The sequence below is a fragment of the Haliotis cracherodii genome, unplaced genomic scaffold (genome assembly GCF_022045235.1).
Source record: "Haliotis cracherodii isolate W230 unplaced genomic scaffold, xgHalCrac1.p SCAF_2, whole genome shotgun sequence".
In the NCBI taxonomy this organism is placed as follows: Eukaryota; Metazoa; Mollusca; class Gastropoda; order Lepetellida; family Haliotidae; genus Haliotis; species Haliotis cracherodii.
The window spans coordinates 35,296,325-35,318,856 of NW_027266275.1; the positions used below are offsets into that span (position 1 = coordinate 35,296,325).

General features: G+C 39.1%; 1 protein-coding gene across 1 annotated transcript in view; it reads left to right on the top strand.

Annotated features, from left to right (window-relative positions):
* The window catches only part of LOC139468029 (sodium-independent sulfate anion transporter-like), a 53,559-nt gene that overhangs the window by 28,405 nt on the left and 2,622 nt on the right, over positions 1-22,532 (top strand). Inside the window, exons 3-17 of the mRNA XM_071249699.1 lie at positions 1,063-1,165; positions 2,402-2,606; positions 2,995-3,080; positions 11,150-11,229; positions 14,117-14,171; positions 15,405-15,498; positions 16,262-16,440; positions 17,139-17,211; positions 17,597-17,647; positions 18,766-18,826; positions 19,148-19,203; positions 19,715-19,855; positions 20,477-20,535; positions 21,682-21,753; positions 22,221-22,323. Of these exons, the coding sequence (XP_071105800.1) occupies positions 1,063-1,165; positions 2,402-2,606; positions 2,995-3,080; positions 11,150-11,229; positions 14,117-14,171; positions 15,405-15,498; positions 16,262-16,440; positions 17,139-17,211; positions 17,597-17,647; positions 18,766-18,826; positions 19,148-19,203; positions 19,715-19,855; positions 20,477-20,535; positions 21,682-21,753; positions 22,221-22,323 (1,418 nt within the window). The remainder of the gene's footprint in view (positions 1-1,062; positions 1,166-2,401; positions 2,607-2,994; positions 3,081-11,149; positions 11,230-14,116; positions 14,172-15,404; positions 15,499-16,261; positions 16,441-17,138; positions 17,212-17,596; positions 17,648-18,765; positions 18,827-19,147; positions 19,204-19,714; positions 19,856-20,476; positions 20,536-21,681; positions 21,754-22,220; positions 22,324-22,532) is intronic.

Sequence of the window (22,532 nt, forward strand, 5' to 3'; positions counted from 1 at the left end):
GTTGGCTGGCCTGAAAAGTGAAACAGAAGGCTTTCTGTTTGCTGCGCAAGACCTGACACTTCCCGCTCGAAACCGTCAATGTGTGATATTTTGCATCAATAAGTAAATATGAAATGTAGATTATGCAATGAATTTAATGAGACTGTCCGTGGATGCCCAGCTTGGGCACGCACAGTCACAGCATAAAAGCTACATGATGGATTAGCGCCATCATTTTATTACATCTTCGCCATGTTTGTGGTTTTGACAAGAGGTCCATCTATGGTACGACCCAGAATATGTAGAGGGCGCCATGGAAAATGATAACTACAAAATTCTTTGGAATAGGCCGTATACAGCCTCAGACGTGTCCATGCCAACAAACCTGATCTTGTCCTTTTTGATGAATACAATGAAATAGTTTATATCAATTGAATTTTCTGTCCCTTTTGACACTAATGTGTTTGACAAGATTCAGGAAAAACGTGGCAAATATGCGGACCCTGCTTTCGAAATGTCACGCTTGCATCCCAAGTACCAAGTTGTCCGACTCCCCATAGTTCTTGGTGCCTTAGGTTTGGTACCTCCCAATCTGTTGACTGACATTGGGAGAGTATGTGGGTTTGCTGTCAGGAATACAGCCCTTCTGACAATCTGGGTAACACCGAAGGCTGCAATGTTGGGGAGTCTTCACATTCTCTAAAAAGTTGTTGGTGGATTTTACTAAGCAACGCATCCTGGGAGAAGTCCCATTCGCTGTCTGGGCTGCATGTAGAGAAGGCAAGGTCCTTGAGCTAATGATGAGCCTTACCATCCTGACTGTGCCAGGATCACTCAAACCCTCTTTGCTGCATTTATTTGTTTTAATCTGATAACAACAATAACAACAACAACAACAACAACAACAACAATAACTATGCCACTATATAGCACTATTTCCACACCACTTGTGCATGCTTAAATACTTTTAGTATGCTGATGGAAAGACACCTGAAACAGTTTAACAAGATGTGTGGAGACTACGGTTGCCTTGTGTGTCCTGGTGAACTGCTGCCCTTTGAATGTTGATGTTTTATTTCCCAGTGTTCGTGATCTGCAGTGTGACCTCATCGCTGGTCTCACAGTGGGGCTGACTGTCATTCCACAGGGCCTAGCCTATGCCAAACTTGCCGGACTACCTCCTCAGGTAGGTCAAACCTTCAGTTCCAAATCTTGCCTGTGCTAAACTTGCCGGTCTACCTCTTCAAGTAGGTCAAACCTTCAGTTCCAAATCTTGCCTGTGCTAAACTTGCTGGTCTACCTCCTCAAGTAGGCCTAAGGTCTAACCCCACGCTCCAAATCTCGCCTACGCTAAACTTGTTGGTCTACCTCCTCAGGTAGGTCTAAAGTCTAACCCCACACTCCAGATCTTGCCAATGCTAAACTTGCCAGCCTACCTCCCCAGGTAGGTCAAATCTCTAGCTCCAAATCTTGCCTCTGCTAAACTTGCTGGTCTACCTCCTCATGTGGGTCTAAGGTCTAACCCCATACTCTGAATCTTGCCTATGCTTAACTTGTTTGTCTACCTCCTCAAGTAGGTCTAAGGTCTAACCCCACACTCCAAATCTCGCCTATGCTTAACTTGTTGGTCTACCTCCTCAAGTAGGTCTAAGGTCTAACCCCATACTCCAAATCTCGCCTATGCTTAACTTGTTGGTCTACCTCCTCAGGTAGGTCTAAAGTCTAACCCCACACTCCAAATCTCTCCTATGCTTAACTTGTTGGTCTACCTCCTCAGGTAGGTCTAAGGTCTAACCCCACACTCCAAATCTCTTCTATGCTTAACTTGTTGGTCTACCTCCTCAGGTAGGTCTAAAGTCTAACCCCACACTCCAAATCTCTCCTATGCTTAACTTGTTGGTCTACCTCCTCAGGTAGGTCTAAGGTCTAACCCCACACTCCAAATCTCTCCTATGCTGAACTTGTTGGTCTACCTCCTCAAGTAGGTCTAAGGTCTAACCCCACACTCCAAATCTTGCCTATGCTTAACTTGTTGGTCTACCTCCTCAGGTAGGTCTAAAGTCTAACCCCACACTCCAAATCTCGCCTATGCTTAACTTGTTGGTCTACCTCCTCAGGTAGGTCTAAAGTCTAACCTCACACTCCAAATCTCTCCTATGCTTAACTTGTTGGTCTACCTCCTCAGGTAGGTCTAAGGTCTAACCCCACACTCCAAATCTCTCCTATGCTTAGCTTGTTGGTCTACCTCCTCAGGTAGGTCTAAGGTCTATCCCCACTCTCCAAGTCCTCCTGTTGTTGCGATAAGACAGCACAAATCTAATGCAGCCCAGTGAGCTAAAGACCTGTGGCTGTTTGGTACCAAGAATTGAGCTGTATACTGCATGTCTATGCTTGTCCTTCACCTTCCATCCTTGTATTCCAGTATGGGCTGTACTCCTCCTTCATGGGGTGCTTCATCTACTGTCTCCTGGGGACATCCAAGGACATCACCCTGGGGCCCACGGCCATCATGTCCCTCATGACAGGGGCCTTCGCAACATCTCCAATCAAAAACGATGGCACGTATGCCGTTGTTCTCAGTCTCATGTGTGGACTAGTACAGTTTGTAATGGGAATTCTCAATTTAGGTAGGATACATTTCTTGCAAATTTAAGGCCACACCAATTTCTTCTCTGTAAGATACTGAATGCAGTAAACAGTAAAACATTGTGATGATTGATTTAGGGATAAATTTTGTTAATAAAACCAAAACAGGCTTGTTTTTTAGTTTCTTTGATTTTTGTTTTTGCATATTTTAGAGCATGTACCATAGACCCATTTACGAAAAATTGTTCTGGCGTTGAAAAAACATATTATTTTAAATAGAATCATGAATAATGTAATACTTTATCAGATCAATGTTAAATGAATAATAGTCCTTATTTCTTAATCAGTTATTTTGATCAAGATCTTTTGATGTCTTTTAATCAGCATCACATGAAGAAAAGATAAATCCACATATTTTCTTTATTTCAGGAATCCTTGTTAATTTTATTTCCTATCCCGTCATCAACTCTTTCACATCTGCTGCTGCCATCACAATAGCATTTGGCCAGGTCAAGGTAAGGGAATGTCAAGTCAAGGATTGGATCAGTGATGATTTATTCTGTAGATGTCATGAACAGCTTGCAGTTTCCTCAGCTGTGTCTGCAGTTGGGGGCCCAGTAGTAAAATCAGTCACTCATCAAACTGAAGGCCTAAATTACAATTAGAGCCCTCTTTTAGTGTCAATTTATTGTTTCACATTATGAAGCTGAAAACAAATACCTGTAAGTAGCTCAAGTTTGTCTGAAACATGTAGATGTATATAATATTACAATAATCTTTTCGAGGATTAAAGAAAATAACATATTCAAACAAGAAACAATTATGTTTGTTTATTAGTGTGATAAAAAATGTTGATTTTCATTTTAGAATTTCTTTTTAGTCTTGAATTAGAAATAAACTGCTGGTGTTTTACTGATGAAGAGGATGCCTGTCAATAATTCCATTTAAAGGAAGCCATTGAGCAGCACCTAAAGGCTGGAAGAGCTAAAGTAACATGTGACATAAATATATCAAAGTAGTAGTCCCTTTTAATAATAGTGTTATAATTACCTCAACAACATTTTGAGTAAGCGTATATTGAAACACAAGGGCTTATGGGTAAACAACATCCACAATGCTAAACATGATAGTGGAAGTGTTGTTTTGACATTAAGCAGGTTGGAATGAGCACGTGAGTTCTACCTTTAAATCTAATACATGTATGCTATTTGATCTTGCTACATAGCATGACAATCATGCTTGATACTGTTCAGATTCTGACAGTTTATCAACGGATATGTTATCAGTTAATAGTGATACAGATGATAACTCACATATTCAGTGACTCACCTTCATACCTGTCTTTAAAGGACATGTACTGGTAAACTGAAAAAAAGGATTGCAATTTTGTTGCGACGATCTGTTTTCCTAGATACATTTAGTTAATTTCCAAGAGAGAAAAAGTCGTAACATGGGTAGAAAGTATTTACTCAAGCCTTTGAATGGCATTCAGAAGTCATAGACATCGTCCTGATGAAGGAGTCAGTATATATACTCCGAAATGTTATGTGTTTCTCATGATGAAGATGATGATGATGATATGATGATGATGATGATGTAGATTTAACGAGTGCTTCCAGTGTTGCCGATTTCATACTCTGGGCATACCTAGAAACATATGAAAGAATGATTAAAAAATGTTAATTTACAAATGTATGTCCCCCCCCAAATTTCCCATGACGTAGGTGAAGGTTTAGAAAGGGATATAAGTGATAACTCAATAATAATGGGGTTATTTGGGGATAGGGGCCTTTAAAAGTAAAGTTAAAGTGTTCTTTTCAATTTGCTTGTGGTAATGATTGGAAGAATTAGTTAGCAGTTGCTGAATTGTGGTAATGTGTGTGCCTATTTCACTTAAGAGTTTGTTGCAGTGTATGTTGTAGTGTGTACAATCAAAAATTACATGGTTAATGTCCTCCACTATAGGACAGTGAGGGTAGTGACCTTTTTAATTTTGGGCTTATGGCCGTTTGTGTGACCACTGTGGAGTCTAGTTACAGCCCTGTCCATTATTTTTTTTGGTGGTACATTGAGACTTTGTGTTGATTTTTTGTTACTATTTGTTTAAGGTGTTTTGCTATCGTTGAGTTTTGGAATTTAGATGCCCATTTAGCCCTGAGTTTCCTTGGAATAATTGATTTGGCTTCGGCCAAAGAAGATGACATCCGTAAATTCTCTTCCTTTAGTATTCAAATGTCCAAGTGAAAGTGCTGAAATCACATGCTCCATAATCAGCTTCCAAAACAAACCTATTTGAGGCGTGGCCTAAAGATAGCGGCGCAGCAGAGACAACTGTTTTCTTCGGTTGATTCGTTTGCTGCCTTTATCTGTCTTGTGATTCTTAGCCTTTAGACATATACTGTTTCTGCCATTTCTGTTACTCCTACAAAAATAACAACATTGCATATATATATATATATATATATTTTTTTTTTTCAGATTTGTTCATTGTTTATGAATTAATTCCCAAAAATCTATAGCAAGCTGCATAAATTGTTGAATGTGTGAAATGACATTTGATCTTGATGTTGTAAATAATTAAAATAACAATTAACAAGAGGTAACTAAAATTAACATGAGGTAACTAACATTTTATTTCTAACATCCAGCTGCCTTCTTCCCTATTCCACACAATGAATGCCTGTCCAGGATTAATCCTCTTGAGTAAACAACTGAAGGCATCTTCAGTGTTGTGACTCAGGGGACAAGTTGTGGATTCAGTGATCAAATGGATGAGCAGACAGAAAAAAAAAGATGTATATTGTATTAAACAATCCGAGGCAGAAACCGGCATACTGCACTTAATCTAGAATCAATCCTAAATCCACAAAATAAATTAGAAAAATTCAAAGCCTTAGGCATATACTTAATTAAAACAGGACTAATTAGTCGCATTTAAACCCCAAATAAACTAATGAAACCAAAATCACGTAAACCAACAAACCACCCACCACATACAGCTCCCTTAATTCGCCCCCTACCCACTCTTGGCATTCATTCAAAATCTCAAAATGACTATATAAGCAACCATTAAACCCCCTCCTGGGTTGCCCCACCACTTCCTCTTCCCCTTTCGGAAACACAGTAAATGCCCTGGCAGGCCCATGTGCGATATCCGCTTGCAGTTGGAAAGTGCACGTAAAATCCCCAATATAAGTAAGTAAGTAAGAAACAGGCATGATTGTTGTAATTCCACAGCGTGTCAAACACGGGGAACCCTTTTAAACCCCAGTAAGGGGACTCCCTCTATTTTTCATTTTGGAGATGATTTCGACCGTCATTTTTTATCGTCTGTTTTATGTAATTTCATTTTTTCAAATTAATTTTTGTCAAGTGTTTGTGATAAAGTATGCCCTAAAGTATTCAAATCTGCAAAGTTGCTATGTTGACAAATTTACTTGCCTTTTAGCAGCCCACTGTAATAGGGGCTCATAACTTAATGCGTTTGCTGCCATTTTTCTGACATTGACGGTGAAGGTCACTCAGTATGTGTACACAATAACTGGGGTATTTATGAATTGGCATTTGATAAAATGTCAATTACGTCATCTCTAGGGAGCTCATGGCCGAGATTGAAGGTCAAGGTCATTAAACCATAAGTGCTTTTGACTTTGTTTATAAGGTAGCTACAGGCATGAAGCTTTCTCTTTCACAGTTGTATTGCATGTGTTTTCATGAACTGGAAATGATGTGTGAGGTCAATTTTCCAATGATATGTTTGGGGACATTCAGGAAATGGTGGGATGGGGCTGCTAGTTACACTTAGTGATGCACACTCATGCTGTGCTTGCAAGGTGGTAATTTGGGGTCTCGGTAAAACAAACTGTCACTTACAAGGTTCCATGCCTTCTTGTCTTCTTTACATTTATTGTTTAGGAACCCTGTATTAACTATGATTTATGATAATTATGCTATATGTAACAGCTACTCCATGCACACTTTATGTATGACATTGAGATTTAAAATATGATGTTAGATGTAATAACTGTATTACTAAAAATAAAATAAAAATATAATTGGCAAGATTTGGAAATTTGATAAAATATTTATTCCTTGATTAAAAGCTTACTTGCTGACTTAAACAGATATGTGAAATCTAGCCAGTGAGAAGATATAGGTCAGTCGATTAAATAGGGTGACAAGAAAAGTGAGTCTCTGTATACAATGTATTAAGGGATGGATATCAGTAGATGATATCAAGTATGGATAACACTTGTTATCATCACTTTGCCTTGACACCAGTCTACTTTGTATAGAAATGACAGGAATGAAAGGGAGATAACCCAAGGTCACATATTTGGATGATGACATGATGCACATTGTATTGATATCAGAAATGTTCGTGACAGAACAAGCACAGTGAGAGTGCACTTTTCAATAATCTAGCTATATAAAAAGTGAGAGCACCCAATTAATGTGAACCAATATGTGTCATCGGTATGACGACCAAGAAGAGATGGAGAACTTGGGATGTCATCTCTGAGAGACATTTCATAGTCCTCTGGTCTTATCCCAATAATGTAATCACTAATTAATATGTCATACATGTCATGTATGTAATGTGATTTAATGCCACTTTGAACTTTACTGCAGTTATATCACATCATGTCAGCTTAATGTGGGAGGAAAGACCAAATAAATGCAGGTCTCATACATTTACCACTTTGTGAAACTCACGAGCGTTGCGTTGACAAACCTCGAAACATAATTGGGGTAAACTGGCCCCGAGGGATCAGTTGACAACATATTTATCACACCAACATTTATGCATGTGGACCCAGAATATATGACCAAACGTTTCACTGAGTAAAACACTTTGATTCAGCTAATTTGACGCTAGAAGATGACACAAATGAATGGAGTTACTTCCCTTTTCTCAATGCATGAGATAAACATCAGTTCATTTCAGCTCACCAATTCTTATATGAGATAAGCAATTTACCTAAGGTGTATTCAAGCAGGGTACATAAGCGGGCTACATGGAAAATAATTGCTTGCATCTTAACCAATCAGAAGCTGGTATTTTATTTTTGGGTGAGATAATAGCTAGTGTCTAGGGGCCACAGGCCCAGGTCGGGTCTTTGGCAAAGCTTTGGTTTGTGCAACTTTAATGCTTTTAACCACTCTGCTCAGTATTTTGGAGCACTCTGGTTGATTTTTTGTGTGTGTGTAAGTAGTCATAACAGAGAGATGTAGAAATAATGACACAAGTGCTATGACAGTTGCAATGAGAAACAAGGCATTTCAGCACAAAACTAAAGCACAATGTCTTTAAAAATTGTTTGGATGAATAGATGTGAGGTTACCGTGGCAATGCATGAGAGAGTGAGTTTTGTTGAAAAAGAGTGAGTCTTACCAGAGACCATATAATAGAGGGACGGCCCTCTAGCCTATGCGCGAAACAATCAGTGCTACGGCTTGTACTGCGCAGCCTGTCCGGAAGCGAGCAGAAATGCGTTCACTGCAGTCATCGTCGCCTTTTTTTCCCATGCAAAAGATATATTTCACAATACATATTTACACTCATGTATTTCTTAACATTGTTAACATTACAACTGAGATTTGTTGGTGCCCTAAAGCATGTCATTGTCACTGTATTTGATGGCTGTGATCACGCTTTGTCTTTGTCCGAGAGAACAAAATGGCGCACATGTAAAATCGGCAAAAGGGAAGATTTTGATTTTCAATAATGACCTCTAATTCGCAATGAAAGTCCTTGGTTATCTAGGTGTATAAGAAGGAGATATGTTAAAAATTGGCTTGGTGCCATTAACAAATTTAGGGCGGATGCGAAATTTCAGAATTTGACTCCAGAAATGGGACTAAATCTGAATTTTCCCGAAATAATTACACCCCAACTCTTAATTTTCGCATGCTTTCAGACGAATGTGTTCCTATTATCGGTCCTGAATTAAAAAGTTTTACATTCATCACGATTTCCCCTTTGGCTTGGTACCAAAGTTATTAAGGTACGATCCGTAGTTTTTTTTGTATGATTTTTGGCACAAGGCCATATTTTACGTCACATATTTTAAGTAAATTACCATATAGCAGATGACATAACATGAATTTATTCTGTGATTATCAACCACATATATCGTTTGAAACATTCTACAATGTGACTTATAGTGTATGATATTAGAATTGTTTTTGTAAGACGCGTATTTTTTTTACCATTGATTTCGCCATTTCTTCGTAAGTTTAACTTTGTTTCAGTTAGGCTTCTATCACATATCGCTCATATACTACATACTACAATACTACATATTTGTTATCTTCTGTAGATTTTGTCTGTATTAATCATGACTACAGTTAATCAATTATTTATTTTATGCCGTGTAAGTATTGATTATGAAGAAGGATTATATCGGCAGTCGTCGGGAGAGAAGTTCGAGACAACAAGGTCGAAGGTGTCATTCAGTAAAATAAAAAGATGGTCTATTGTCCTTTTCTATGAAAAATACATTTACATATGTCAGAGTTTGTGATGTTTTGTTTTGTTTTAATAGTAATAGTTGCATGCCTCGTTCAAGGTTAGAGTTTAAAGTTTGTTTTTCATTGATCAGATATAAATAGAAAACTATGATGAAACAGTTTTGAAAACTACAAACGTTACAACAGTTTACGATATACTAGTATATATCTGGTACTATGCTCGTTGAAGCTATGTTGTTACCTGAAATACCTAATTATTTGTATGCTGAAATATCAAACTAATCGGGTAATATTAAATAACGATTGTAAAATTACAATCGTCCTCTTTGCTTTGGAATTTAAACCCAATAAGGTTTGATTCCTTCGAAGCACATTGTCGGACGCATCGAAAATTCATTGAACAACGCTCGTAGTTTAATGTGTATTTTTAATTCATTGGAACTATTAGCATTACAAAATAGTAGCGAATTTACATGAAATAAAAACATTAATATGGCGTCATTTGTTTCTGGCCTAATAGTAAAAGCATTTACACCAGGCGGTGATCATGCATTTTTGCAAGTAAATCTAGTCTGGACTTATTATAAGATATGAAGTTAATCTGGAGATATATTTTGTGAACATCGGGAATATGGTGATATGTTACAAGTGTCTTCCTTGCTTCTGGATGAGTTTTATTTACACTTCCTGAGTTCCTGTGCAATTTACCGGATCGTAGTTTTCTGTGGCGTTCGTAGTAGATTTGGTATATTTGTTTATATATAATAGTTAACAATTGCAGCATAAAATGAGGGATTATTATTATTATTCTATTATATGGTCTCTGGTCTTACACCAAATTCATGAGAGTTGACAGGTATGCATTCTGCAGGGATGAGAATCTTCCATGGATCCGTGAATGTCTGTGAATTTTAGTATCCACAAATTTGTTAAAATCTGACCACACTCCATTGAAAAAGAAGTTTCAGCTGAAACAGAAAATATCCATTCACATCCCTGATTTTGTGATGTAGTATTGGGTGTCAGCAGTTTTTGATCAAATGGTATCATTTGCTTTCATCACAAACGTAGCATCTGCCTCTTGAAATGTAATCTAACTTCTATGAAATCGGTCGAGAAAAATTCCAATTATGGCATGTTCAACCTTTCAAGCTTGTAAAGGTCCCAAGTGTTGTGACATGAGTTAACCTTTGCAATGTAAGGGAGCAATGTTAGCTGTTCATCATGACTGCTGTTACTGTTCTGAACATGTTGCAAGTCAACTTTGTTTGTAAATGTATAGTGTTTGAACAACTTGTGTAAACAAACAGTGACCTGTACTTGACACAGTACATGGTGAGGGGTACTAATCTAGAACTCACGTACATTGTTTATTGAGAACTTTATTTATTATACTGATGTGCCTACCATATATTCCGCAATGGGAAGTGAACCTGATTTGACAACAAACTCCAGTATATCCAGAATAATGCATCACTTTATCAATGTGAGCAAGGGACACTCACGCTGGTCACATCTATTTTATGCTTGCACTAATTTCATAACTTACAGTATCTAAGTGTAATAAAAAGGCCATACCTTTTTCTATTATTTGTGGATTTTTTTGTCCAAAAATTCAGGTCTGCAGATGGAATTGTTTTTCTTTAATTCCAATTTTGAATTTATGTTTTTATTGTCTCTCAAAAGAAAATTTGTCATAAGTCATTGTGTTTTAAATCTTGTGTTGTAAATTTTGACAGGTTTTAACTATAGTCTTTTAAATAATTCAGTTTTATAAATAATGACGATAAACATGATAAATGAATTTATATTTTTAACATTTTAGACATTTCAAGATGGTGAAAAATTCAAACAACCACTGATTTTCATTTGTTTCAATTGTTTTCACATTTCAATTTTGGGGAGTTGGGTCAAATTGTAAATCAAGTTTTAAGAGTCATCCCAACAACAATAAAATGGATTGCTCTGCTGCATTTAGGCACATACAAGGAACATGTTTAATGAACTAAAAAACTCTTATACAAAATACATAACAAGGCAATGACCTAAAACCTTGTTTATTTTATTTGTTTTGTCCTTCCATCATTGATCAGATGTTCTTACATTTCAGAGTCTGCTGGGCCTTCATAATATACCGAGATCATTTGGCCCCATGGTATATGCAACATTTAAAAATATAGGAAAGACAAAGTAAGTCTGTTCTTCACTGTCTTACATTGTTTATAGGTTGTATTTTCACATTTTACTTTGAAGCAGTATGTAACCATGGCAACAAATTAATAAATAACTCATTATAATATAAATATTCCATAGTCTATAACAAAATTATTTAGATGTTCATGTGAATCACTTTCCTCTTTTTTTTAAAAAGTAAGTTCTATAATCCACTGCAATTCACTCTGCCAGAAGTTTATGGGTTTGAATCCTGGTTCTTGTCAATGTTTCTAAGTTTGTCAGCACCATACCCGTGCTCGTGGGTTTGACCGAAGTTGTAAATGTACATTAAACTGACAGGCCATGACTTATATCTGGAATACTGTTCAAAGCTGCATTAAGCCCTACTCACTCTCTCTAAAACATAATTTAAGAAAATCGTTGGCGAATTGGTCACGAATCAACATTTTGACTCCTGAGAAATGAACAGCCTAGTTCAGCAAGGGTGGAAACTGGCCTTTTATAGTCATTTAACGCCCTTGACTCGGGAAGATGCTGAGAACATCGCAGAAGGCTTTTGCATCATCAGGTGATGAGATGCAGGTGAAAGTGATGAAACAGTCATTGACAAAGAAGAAGAGCAGCCCTTCATCGTCCTTGAAGTTGTCTTCAATGTCAACACATGCCTGAATGAATGTCCCACCTTCACGAAGCCTACATCGTCACCCCCAGAGGGTTCTACAAAGTTCTAACAATGCAAAACGGAATCAAACTCACCAAAGTTCCAGAGTTGATAGCCTTACTAAGATGGTATAGGCTTGAAGATCAACAGAAGAAATTCAGAGCCCCAGCCTGGGATCTGAATGTGTTGCTTAATCACCTCACAAGGGATGTGTATGGATCATTACAACAAGCTGACTTATAACATCTACTGGAATAGCTAAAGCAGCTAGAATGTCAGAGATACCTGCAATCAATTGTTCATGTACTCGATTTGACAGCAGTGAAAATGCAGCAGCCCATCTCTACCTGAAATGGGATTTATATCACCAATAATCACGTACCTGGTAAGCCAGACAGACAGTTTCACATCCCACCTCTATCATCCATACTTGGTTCAGAGGATACAGAAGATTTGTCACTGTGTCCAGTCAGAGCCTGACATATTTTTTTACGAAGGATGAACTCCAGAAGACGTGAGTTCAGGCACAAGGTCAGAGCCATCGCTTCCGTGTTTGTGCTACATGGCAACTGCTCTATTCCAACAATCTTGGAAGGATGTGTCTGGAAATCTGACACAGTTTTTTCGAGTCACTACCTTCGAGACTTGCCACCGAAGATAGTGCTGGGATTCACCAATTCTGACCCTTAGTAGTCACTCAACAATTGACAGTATCTATAATGGAAGATACCAAAATCAGACAGACTCATAGAAGTCAGGTTACTGATTCATAACCACTCACTGTGAGTCAATGCTCTCCTGTTTTACCACATAATTCAGATCATGGGTGATAATCCTTGTGTCAAGAATATGACCTTTTCTTTATATGAGAATCATTCTAAATAAACTGGAATATAATTCTATGCACATTTACAAACTCCACAAAATCTCTTTATTTCAACATACTCTCACAAGTACGGAGGTGGTGGTGCCCCTCTATAGATTGATGTCCAAGAAGATTAAGAAGAGGTTCCCTGGTTAATTGAATAGACCCATGAAGATCTGGGTTAGAATAGGTCTTCAGCAGCCCATGCTTTCTGTAAAAGGCAACTGTGCTTGTCGTAAGAGGCGACTAATGGGTCGGGTGGTCAGGCTCGCTGCATCCCAATCCCATCCGATCTGAATCATGCATACAGTTGATCCCACCACCAACCGTGGGATTCAAGCAGTTTGTATGAGTCAGGATAAGGTAAAATATGTATATTTAAGGGTAAAAATATCATTTATTCTGATCCTGACTCAAACTCTATAGCGCCCACCCAAGGATTCCCGCTTCCAGTATACGTGTTTGGCCGAAGATCAGGTTGGTCACTTGCTTCAGGTGCGGCTGTGCAACTGATGGGTGTGTTCGAGTGAGATGTTTTTCTCTGCTCTTGGGAACACAGCACAGGAGTTTCCACTACCTTTTTGGAATGAGATGAGATAAGCTTTAGTATGAGTCAGGTGAAATATAATGATATTTTTACCCTAATAAATTACATACTTAATTTATATGTAAATATATTGCCACAAGCTGCAAGGCACTTTGGTGCAGCAAAACAATCAACTAATCAATTAGTTGTTGATGGAACATATTGAGTTGAAGCTGATTGTTCATCCTACAATGATCAATCATGGCCTTCAGAGATGTAAACAACAGTGCTAGCATCTGATTTCAAAAGCCTGGCTGTTGACTAAGGTATTACCCCAGTTAACCCTGGTTGACCAATGTTAGCACATGTTAGCTTATTTACGTCATGTTTGGGTTGACCTAAGCTGACAATACCTACTGAACTCTGGTCTGGTTAGCAGTCTCAGAATGATGACACCGTTAAAGCTAATTATTGATTCAGTCATGAATAACTGCATTTTAATGAATATTATTAACTAGGTACTGATAGTATATATGTCTTCAGATACGCATCAGGAAAATTTCAGTCGTTGAAATAAATGCTTTTGAATCAATAACTCATTATGGTTTGCAATGAAACACTTATTAACATTGAATACTTGTGTGTTTTAGCAAAACCCATGGCTGTTATGTTTCCCCTTCTCCTGGCTACCATTTTGAATTATATCTCAGGTTTATGTAGTTATTTCGGATACTGCCTTAAGTTATGCATGGTTTATACTGGTTGATTCAGGTCACTCAAATGTGATAATCCAAATCAGTTAGTATTTCACATCAATACTTATCAAGATGTTTTCTTCCTTACATTTCAGTCCATGGGACCTGTTACTAGGAGTTTGTTGTTTGGTATTATTATTCCTTTTGAAAGTAAGTATATTTTTTGTATTTAAAGAATAATATCATTATTTATTTCCTATGCAACAGTAGAAAATGAATTAAATTAGAGCTGGGACAAAATGTTAGTCCTATATGTGTTAGTCATATATGATACTTGTATCATGGCACAGTGTATTGTGATACACGGAATGTATCATGGCACAGCGTATCGTGATACAGGGAATGTATCCTGGCACAGCATATCGTGATGCAGGGAATGTATCATGGCACAGCGTATCATGATACAGGGAATGTATCGTGGCACAGCATATCGTGATGCAGGGAATGTATCATGGCATAGCGTATCGTGATGCAGGGAATGTATCATGGCACAGCATATCGTGATGCAGGGAATGTATCATGGCACAGCGTATCGTGATGCAGGGAATGTATCATGGCACAGCGTATCGTGATGCAGGGAATGTATCATGGCACAGCATATCGTGATGCAGGGAATGTATCATGGCACAGCGTATCGTGGTACAGGGAATGTATCATGGCACAGCGTATCGTGGTACAGGGAATGTATCATGGCACAGCGTATCGTGATGCAGGGAATGTATCATGGCACAGCGTATCGTGATGCAGGGAATGTATCATGGCACAGCATATCATGATGCAGGGAATGTATCATGGCATAGCGTATCGTGATGCAGGGAATGTATCATGGCACAGCGTATCATGATGCAGGGAATGTATCATGGCACAGCGTATCGTGATGCAGGGAATGTATCATGGCACAGCGTATCGTGATGCAGGGAATGTTTCATGGCATAGCGTATCGTGGTACAGGGAATGTATCATGGCACAGCGTATCGTGGTACAGGGAATGTATCATGGCACAGCGTATCGTGGTACAGGGAATGTATCATGGCACAGCGTATCGTGATGCAGGGAATGTATCATGGCATAGCGTATCGTGGTACAGGGAATGTATCATGGCACAGCGTATCGTGGTACAGGGAATGTATCATGGCACAGCGTATCGTGGTACAGGGAATGTATCATGGCACAGTGTATCGGCCCCACCCCACACCACACATGTCGCTATGTAAATGCAATAATCTTGAATATATACAACTCAAAACAAGATAAATAACACCCACAATTGAAAGGCTGTGTTGAAATAACTGCCAGTACTGACAGATTAACTATAGTCATATGCAAAAAAATCAGGTGTTCTTTAACTTCTTTTGAGTAGTATATTGCATTCTGACATTTCAGAAATTACGGACACTGAAATGGGGTGATGAGGGAGAGGAGGACATCCCCAGGACCCAGACTGTGGCCAGGAAGTTTATCTGGCTCATCGGGACTGGTACGTGTGTCAGCAAATCAATAATAACTTTTACCTTGTTGCCATCTTGATTCCATTTATAGTAAAGGTCACAACAAACTCATAACTGGTTGGCTGGAATCACTTTCTGAGTTTAAAATTAATGTCACAAGTATTAAAGTGTGGAATCCCTATTGTCTGCTTGTCCAGTCACTCTTGACATCTTAATTGTTAAAAGTGTGAACAGTGATAATACTGAAACAGGACTCAAATTTGGATCATGGGATAAAGAAAGTTAAAAATAAATAAATGAAATTCATTGTAATAAATGTTGTGAAATGTCAGCGGTGTCTGGATACACCTACTTCAGGTATAATGAAACATTTGGCGGTATTTTGTGTGAAATTCTCCCTGTTCCATGTAGCTCAGATAACAAGGGTTTTCACTGTCAGTTTGTAATTTATTTGCAAGGAATTTAGCCTCGTTCAGATAGTGTTAAGCAAATTCAAACTCAGCAGTATGTTTCATGAAAGGCAAAAAAAAGCTTACTTTTAGAAAATCGATGCAGAATTAAAACATGAATTGGTACACAGATATTGTATTGTATCATATTGTCTGATGTAGATTTATGAAATATGGATACAGTGAATCAGAAATTTGAACATGTAGATTAATAACCATATAATTTCTCAAATATTAAATACTCAATAAAGCATATAATGTTTCATAAAATCAGAAATCAAACAATGTTTATCTCCTAACCGTGAAATAAATAGCAATGTATCTATTCCTATATCTTTTCCAGGCGCCAATGCCATCATAGTGATATCTGCAGCTGGCATTGCAGCCTCACTACTTAGCCAAAATATCACAGGAAAATTGACCATCACTGGCCACTTGAAGGAGGGGTTACCTCCCTTTAAACCACCCTCCTTCTCTGTCAGTAATGGCACACATACATACTCTGCTAGCGACATCTTTAGTGTAAGTAGCGAGTGGTTTTATCAGCGGTATTTATTGTCACTGACACTGTGTTGTTTATTCTATGATAATTTTAGGAATGCATTTTAACTGTAAAGGTATTATTTGCTGTGACTAAATTAGTAAATATCGGTTTAAATTCTATCAATATATACTTTGATATTTTTTTAATATTAAGATTTATGAGAGTGGGTGGGTGAGTGGACGAGTGATTGAGGGTGGGTGAGTGAGTGAGTGAGTGAGTTGGTGGGTGGGTGGAATAAGTGAGTGAGTGAGCGGGAGGGTGTGTGGGTGCTGGCTGAGTGAGTGAGTGAGTGAGCGAGAGAGAGAGTTGGGTTTAGCACCATTTTGAACAGTATTTCAGTTATATCACGGCATGGCAGCTTCATGTGTGAGGAAAGTCTGAAGTGACTTTCGTGAAACCTGCAAGCACAGATATGGTTCTGGCAAAACTCGCACCATAATCAGTGCAAAATTTGGGCTTTGAACCCCCAGTTATAGGTTTCTGCCACATCCAAGGGGTGCAACTCTGCACACTGAACTGCAGTGTCCTAAACAACAAGACCAACCCTGAACCAGGTTAGGTGTGAAGAAATATGCTTCCAGTTACATATATGTTTACACACAACATGATAATGAGCATTATATTCAGATGAGTCTTTTTGTAATTAATAATGCCATGGTGTTTTATTGTTCCCCAGTCTATAGGTGCCGGGTTTGGTATTGTGCCTTTAATTGGTTTGGTGGAGACAATCGCCATAGGGAAGGCTTTTGGTAAGAAATTTTAGAATTGTTCTAATTAAGAATTTGCATGGATCTAAAACTCATAAAATGTTTGATCTACAGTAAACTACAGTTAAAACGAACTCAAAGGGACCACTAATTTTAGTTTGTTTTAACTGTAGTTCATTATAAGCATATATACAGCTTATATACAGCAAATAGCCGGGACCAAAAAATAAATTTGTTATATCTGTCAGTTCCTTATAAGCGTGTTCATTATGAACGTAGTTTACAGTATTATGAAACATTATTTTATTTAATAAAACAAAGCGTTTAATTTAATTTCAATAGAAACACCAATGTTACTGTTATTGTAATATAGAGTCATATGAGCTACTTAATGTGATCAAATACTTTTGTAAATTTTTGCTTTCAGCCCGACAAAATAACTACCGTATTGATCCAAGCCAGGAACTAGTTGCTATTGGTAAGATATGATCAGATAAAATACAACGACAACGACCTATCAGAGTCTTGTATTAAAATATACAATATCTAGTCATCATCTGTTGTGTAGTAGATGATGGTTAGGCAATGAATTGTCATGTTTTAATCAAGTGTTTTCTTGAAATACTAGCATTATGTAGCATTGTGTAGCACTGTGTAGCACTGTGTAGCACTGTGTAGCATTATGTAGCACGGTGTAGCTTTGTGTAGCATTGTGCAGCACTGTGTAGCATTGTGTAGCACTGTCTAGCATTGTGTAGCACTGTCTAGCATTGTGTAGCATTGTGCAGCACTGTGTAGCACTGTGTAGCATTATGTAGCACTGTGTAGCTTTGTGTAGCATTGTGCAACACTGTGTAGCATTGTGTAGCACTGTCTAGCATTGTGTAGCACTGTCTAGCATTGGGTACCATTGTGCAGCACTGTGTAGCATTGTGTAGCACAGTGTAGCATTGTGTAGCACTGTGTAGCATTATGTAGCACTGTGTAGCTTTGTGTAGCATTGTGCAGCATTGTGTAGCATTGTGCAGCATTGTGTAGAATTGTGTAGCACTGTGTAGCATTGTGTAGCACTGTGTAGCTTTGTTCAGCATTGTGCAGCACTGTGTAGCATTGTGTAGCACTGTCTAGCATTGTGTAGCATTGTGTAGCATTATGTAGCATTGTGTAGCACTGTCTAGCATTGTGTAGCACAGCAGATGTGACATGGGGGGTTGTAGCTGACAGATTGGCAATTGTCCACTAGAGCTATACCTAGGGTTATTTGAACAGCACTGGCCTTATAGAATGTTACCCACTTTGAGGATTTCTGTGGCCAGTGACAGTTATTATTCCAAATGTATCAATACTGACACCTCATCAGCCTCTAAGGAGGAAACTATGATTTGTGTTCGGTTGAATTAACTCTGCCATTGTGCTTGCAATAACATACCTCATGGCCTAACCATCACTACCTGTTCCCTAATAAAGGATTAGTGTGATCTTGCCTCCAACTGTGATAAAGTCTTCAATGCATATCTATTGAAATGACTTGACATGTCTATCCTTCTCCCTATAGTGATATCATCATGTTACTGCATATTGTATGTTTCCTTCCAGGGGTGGCAAATATCATCAGCTCGTTTGTGTCGTCCTACCCCGTGACGGGCAGCTTCTCGAGGTGAGACAGTCTATTGTCCATTTGTTGCGGTTATGTTCTTCCTCTTCTCTAAATACATTTATAAGGCCATGATAAATGATTTATTACATATATGTCCCTGCTGACCTCATGGCCATGCCAGTACCCCACCATCATGTTATTATCCCCCAAGTACCTACAGATGAAGAAACGTGCAAGGTCTTTCCCTTCTCTCGTTATTTGTTGAAATAACCATACTTGCCTCTTGAAAATTTGATGACAAACTGATATGATTAATTTATTGTGGCCTTGAACATGGATGTCATTGTTGGAAGGTGTGTTGAGATGTGCCTTTGTTTACAGAACTGCTGTCAACTCTCAGAGTGGAGTGAGAACACCAGCAAATGGCATATTCACAGGTAGATAACAATTTAAGGGCAGCAAGAAATGGTAAAAGTAAGAAGTCTGTGGATTAAATGTATTGGAAGATGCAGAGAATTTGCCATGAAAACACAAGTTTCTGAGAGTTTCTTGTTGGGAGTTCAATTTCTAAGCGTATTTTAGGTACTCATATCATATAAAAAGTCTTCACATAAATTATTATTTTTTTACTCCCCCCTAAAAGCCTATTGTTAGCTGTATGTCTGCAGAGGCACTTGGGGCTCAGAAGTGTAGGTGTGATTTGTAGAGTCGTAGGCCTTAGCCAGGCCAGAATCCGATGACTGGGTTCAAATCCTAAATTCTTCAAACTATATATACTTGTTTTGTCAGCACCTTTTGCATGTTTCGGGGTGTCATCTAAGTGGTAAGCATCTATGACCTGCATGACTTTTTTCTCTAAGGAAACACATTTATAAAACTGACATTCTTAACAAATGGTTTTGAACATGACTCAGTCATTGCTGATCCATGTGGGTGTGGTCCTTGCAGGTGCCCTCATCCTGCTGGCGCTGGACCTCCTAACCCCCCTCTTTTACTACATTCCCAACGCCGCCCTCGCCGCTGTCATCATCTCTGCCGTGCTGCAGATGGTGGACTACAAGATAGTCCTCATTCTCTGGAGAGCCAACAGTGAGTTACATTTACACTCACTTACCATGACTCACATGCACACCAACTTGCTATGACTCACATCTACACTCACTTATCACCATGACTCACATCTACACTCACTTGCTATGACTCACATCTACACTCATTTGTCACCATGACTCACATCTACACTCACTTATCACCATGACTAACTTGTACACCCACTTGCTATGACTCACATCTACACTCATTTGTCACAATGACTCACATCCACACCCACTTGTCACCATGACTCACATCTACACCTACTTCTCATCGTGACTCACATCTACACCCACTTGTCACAATGACTCACATCTACACCCACTTGTCACAATGACTCACATCTACACCCACTTGTCACGATGACTCACATCCACACCCACTTATCATCATGACTCACATCTACACCCACTTGTCATAATTACTCACATCTACACCCACTTGTCACCATGACTTAGATCCATACTCACTTGTCACCATGACCCACATCTACGCCCACTTCTCATCGTGACTAACATCTATACCCACTTGTCAACATGCCTCACATGCAGACTTGTTTTATGATGCTGTGTATATTGTGTAAGTTTAATAGATCATATTCTTCTGTTATATTCCCAGAGTTGGATCTTGTGCCTTACACCATCACTTTCGTTGCATCTCTGGCTATAGGGATTGAGGTGAGTTTTATAGTTTGCCTGGAGTTGGTATAAAATATCTTAGTATACACAGAAAAGGTTAAGCACACCCCTATTTCTTAACAATGACAAAAGGCAAAAATCATGGCATGGGAATGACTGACCACAGGAGCTGGGCAATACCAATGTCATCGGATAGAACAAACATTTGACAACAAATAAAGAAGATATTGGTGAAATTTACTGACAAAAACATCATGGTAACACAGGTACTGTTTTTGACCTTAGACAATGCCTCAAAAAAGTATGGAGCTGCAGGATTAAGTAAACGAGTTATGTTTGATGTTTCATGTGAAAATGTTCCTTAAAGTCTCTACTTGACATGACACATGAAACAGATCAGTAGTGGGTATAACCGCCATGTGCCCGGATGACGCATTCCCCCTACATCTCATGCCTCCAGTCAGACGTTGGATCTGTTGATGGGTCAACAACAACCACTCCTGATGCAATGCTGCTGCCAGTTGGCATATATCTTGTACAGGAGGATCTCGTGCCTGTATGCGCCGCCCCAGAATATCCCAAACATGTTCAAGGGGGTTCATATCTGGGCTCATTGCTGGCCAGGTTAGAGTCGTTATTGCATTGGTCATTAACGATGAGGCCTGGCATTGTCATCTATGTACTGAGGTCGAGTAGCAAGAGGGTGGTTGTCATAATGAGGAACGACGACAGGCCTCAAAATGTCTATCGTGACTATCAAGATTGGAAGCATATCGCAACAAAGTGTATCATTACAGCTCTGTGTAGTAGCATGTATGTATTACAAAATATTCCGTGAACAGACACAACTCTTTTGCCTGCTCAGGAACCTACTTTGGTGTCTTTAGAGGTTTCGTATATTAATCTCGAATGAAAGAAGACAACTTCAGGAACGCGACCTCCGGCTCCACCCTCAGACCTTTTTTCACTCTCTTCTTCCAGGTTTTAAAATGGAAAAGACTACAAGGGAGTCATATTTTGTCATACACTTCTAATGTACTATTGTCCTTAGCATTTCCAGTAGGTCTGAACATCTGGGACTGGATCAGTATGGGAAATATATCAAGTGCCATACTTTGTGTTTTGTTACTAGTCATAGTGTGAGATTTATATGGATGTTGAATGGCCTGTCACTGTTATTTCCAGTATGGCATTCTGGTTGGCATCGGCATCTCCGTCCTGATGCTCCTGTATCCAACGGCCAGACCCACCCTCAAGGTACAGTGGATGGGTGTCAGGGGAGAAGGGGAGAAGGGGGAATGTGTGGGTTGCAGGGAGGGTGATGTATGGGGTGGGTGCCAGTGATGGTGGTTAGGGGGAGGGGATGTTTTACATCGGTGCATCTGTGTATGTGTGTGTCTGTGCGTCTGTGTATGTGTGTGTCTGTGTGAGTGTTTTGTGTGTTTTGTGTGTGTGGGGGGGGGGGGGGGTCTGCCTGGGCTTTGTTTGGTGGTGTGGTGGGAATAAGTGTGAGTGTTGGTTTTGGTGGGTGTGGGTGTGGTGTGGGCATATGTGTATTTTGTGGGGGTTGAGTACATGATGTTATGAGTTAGTAGGGAGATATTTGAGGGTCGTGTGTTCGTATGGTGCTTTAGGTTGGAGTAACTTCAGCCACTTGATCTGTTGCCTGGTCATAGTCTGAGTGTTAACAGAGTCATGTTGTGTTACCATGTTTATGTTGCCAGTCCCTCTCACGTCCCGGGATCCTGGTCGTCCGACCCGACCAGGGGCTGCTGTTCCCGGCTGCGGAGTACTTCCATGAGACAGTCCTGGAGAAGGCAATCAGTGGTCAGTAGTCACTTTCCAACAAGTTACAGGACTCACAAAACGTTTTCATTTGTTGGGAGGAAATATATAACCGTAATATGTACCCCTGACCCCCACCCCCCACCAAGTAAACCTCTGTCTGATGATGTCACTCACACTAAATCTGAACTAATTCTAATGTTACTCCCAGACTATTTGTCAGCCGCACATGATAAAGGCTGATTCTTTTG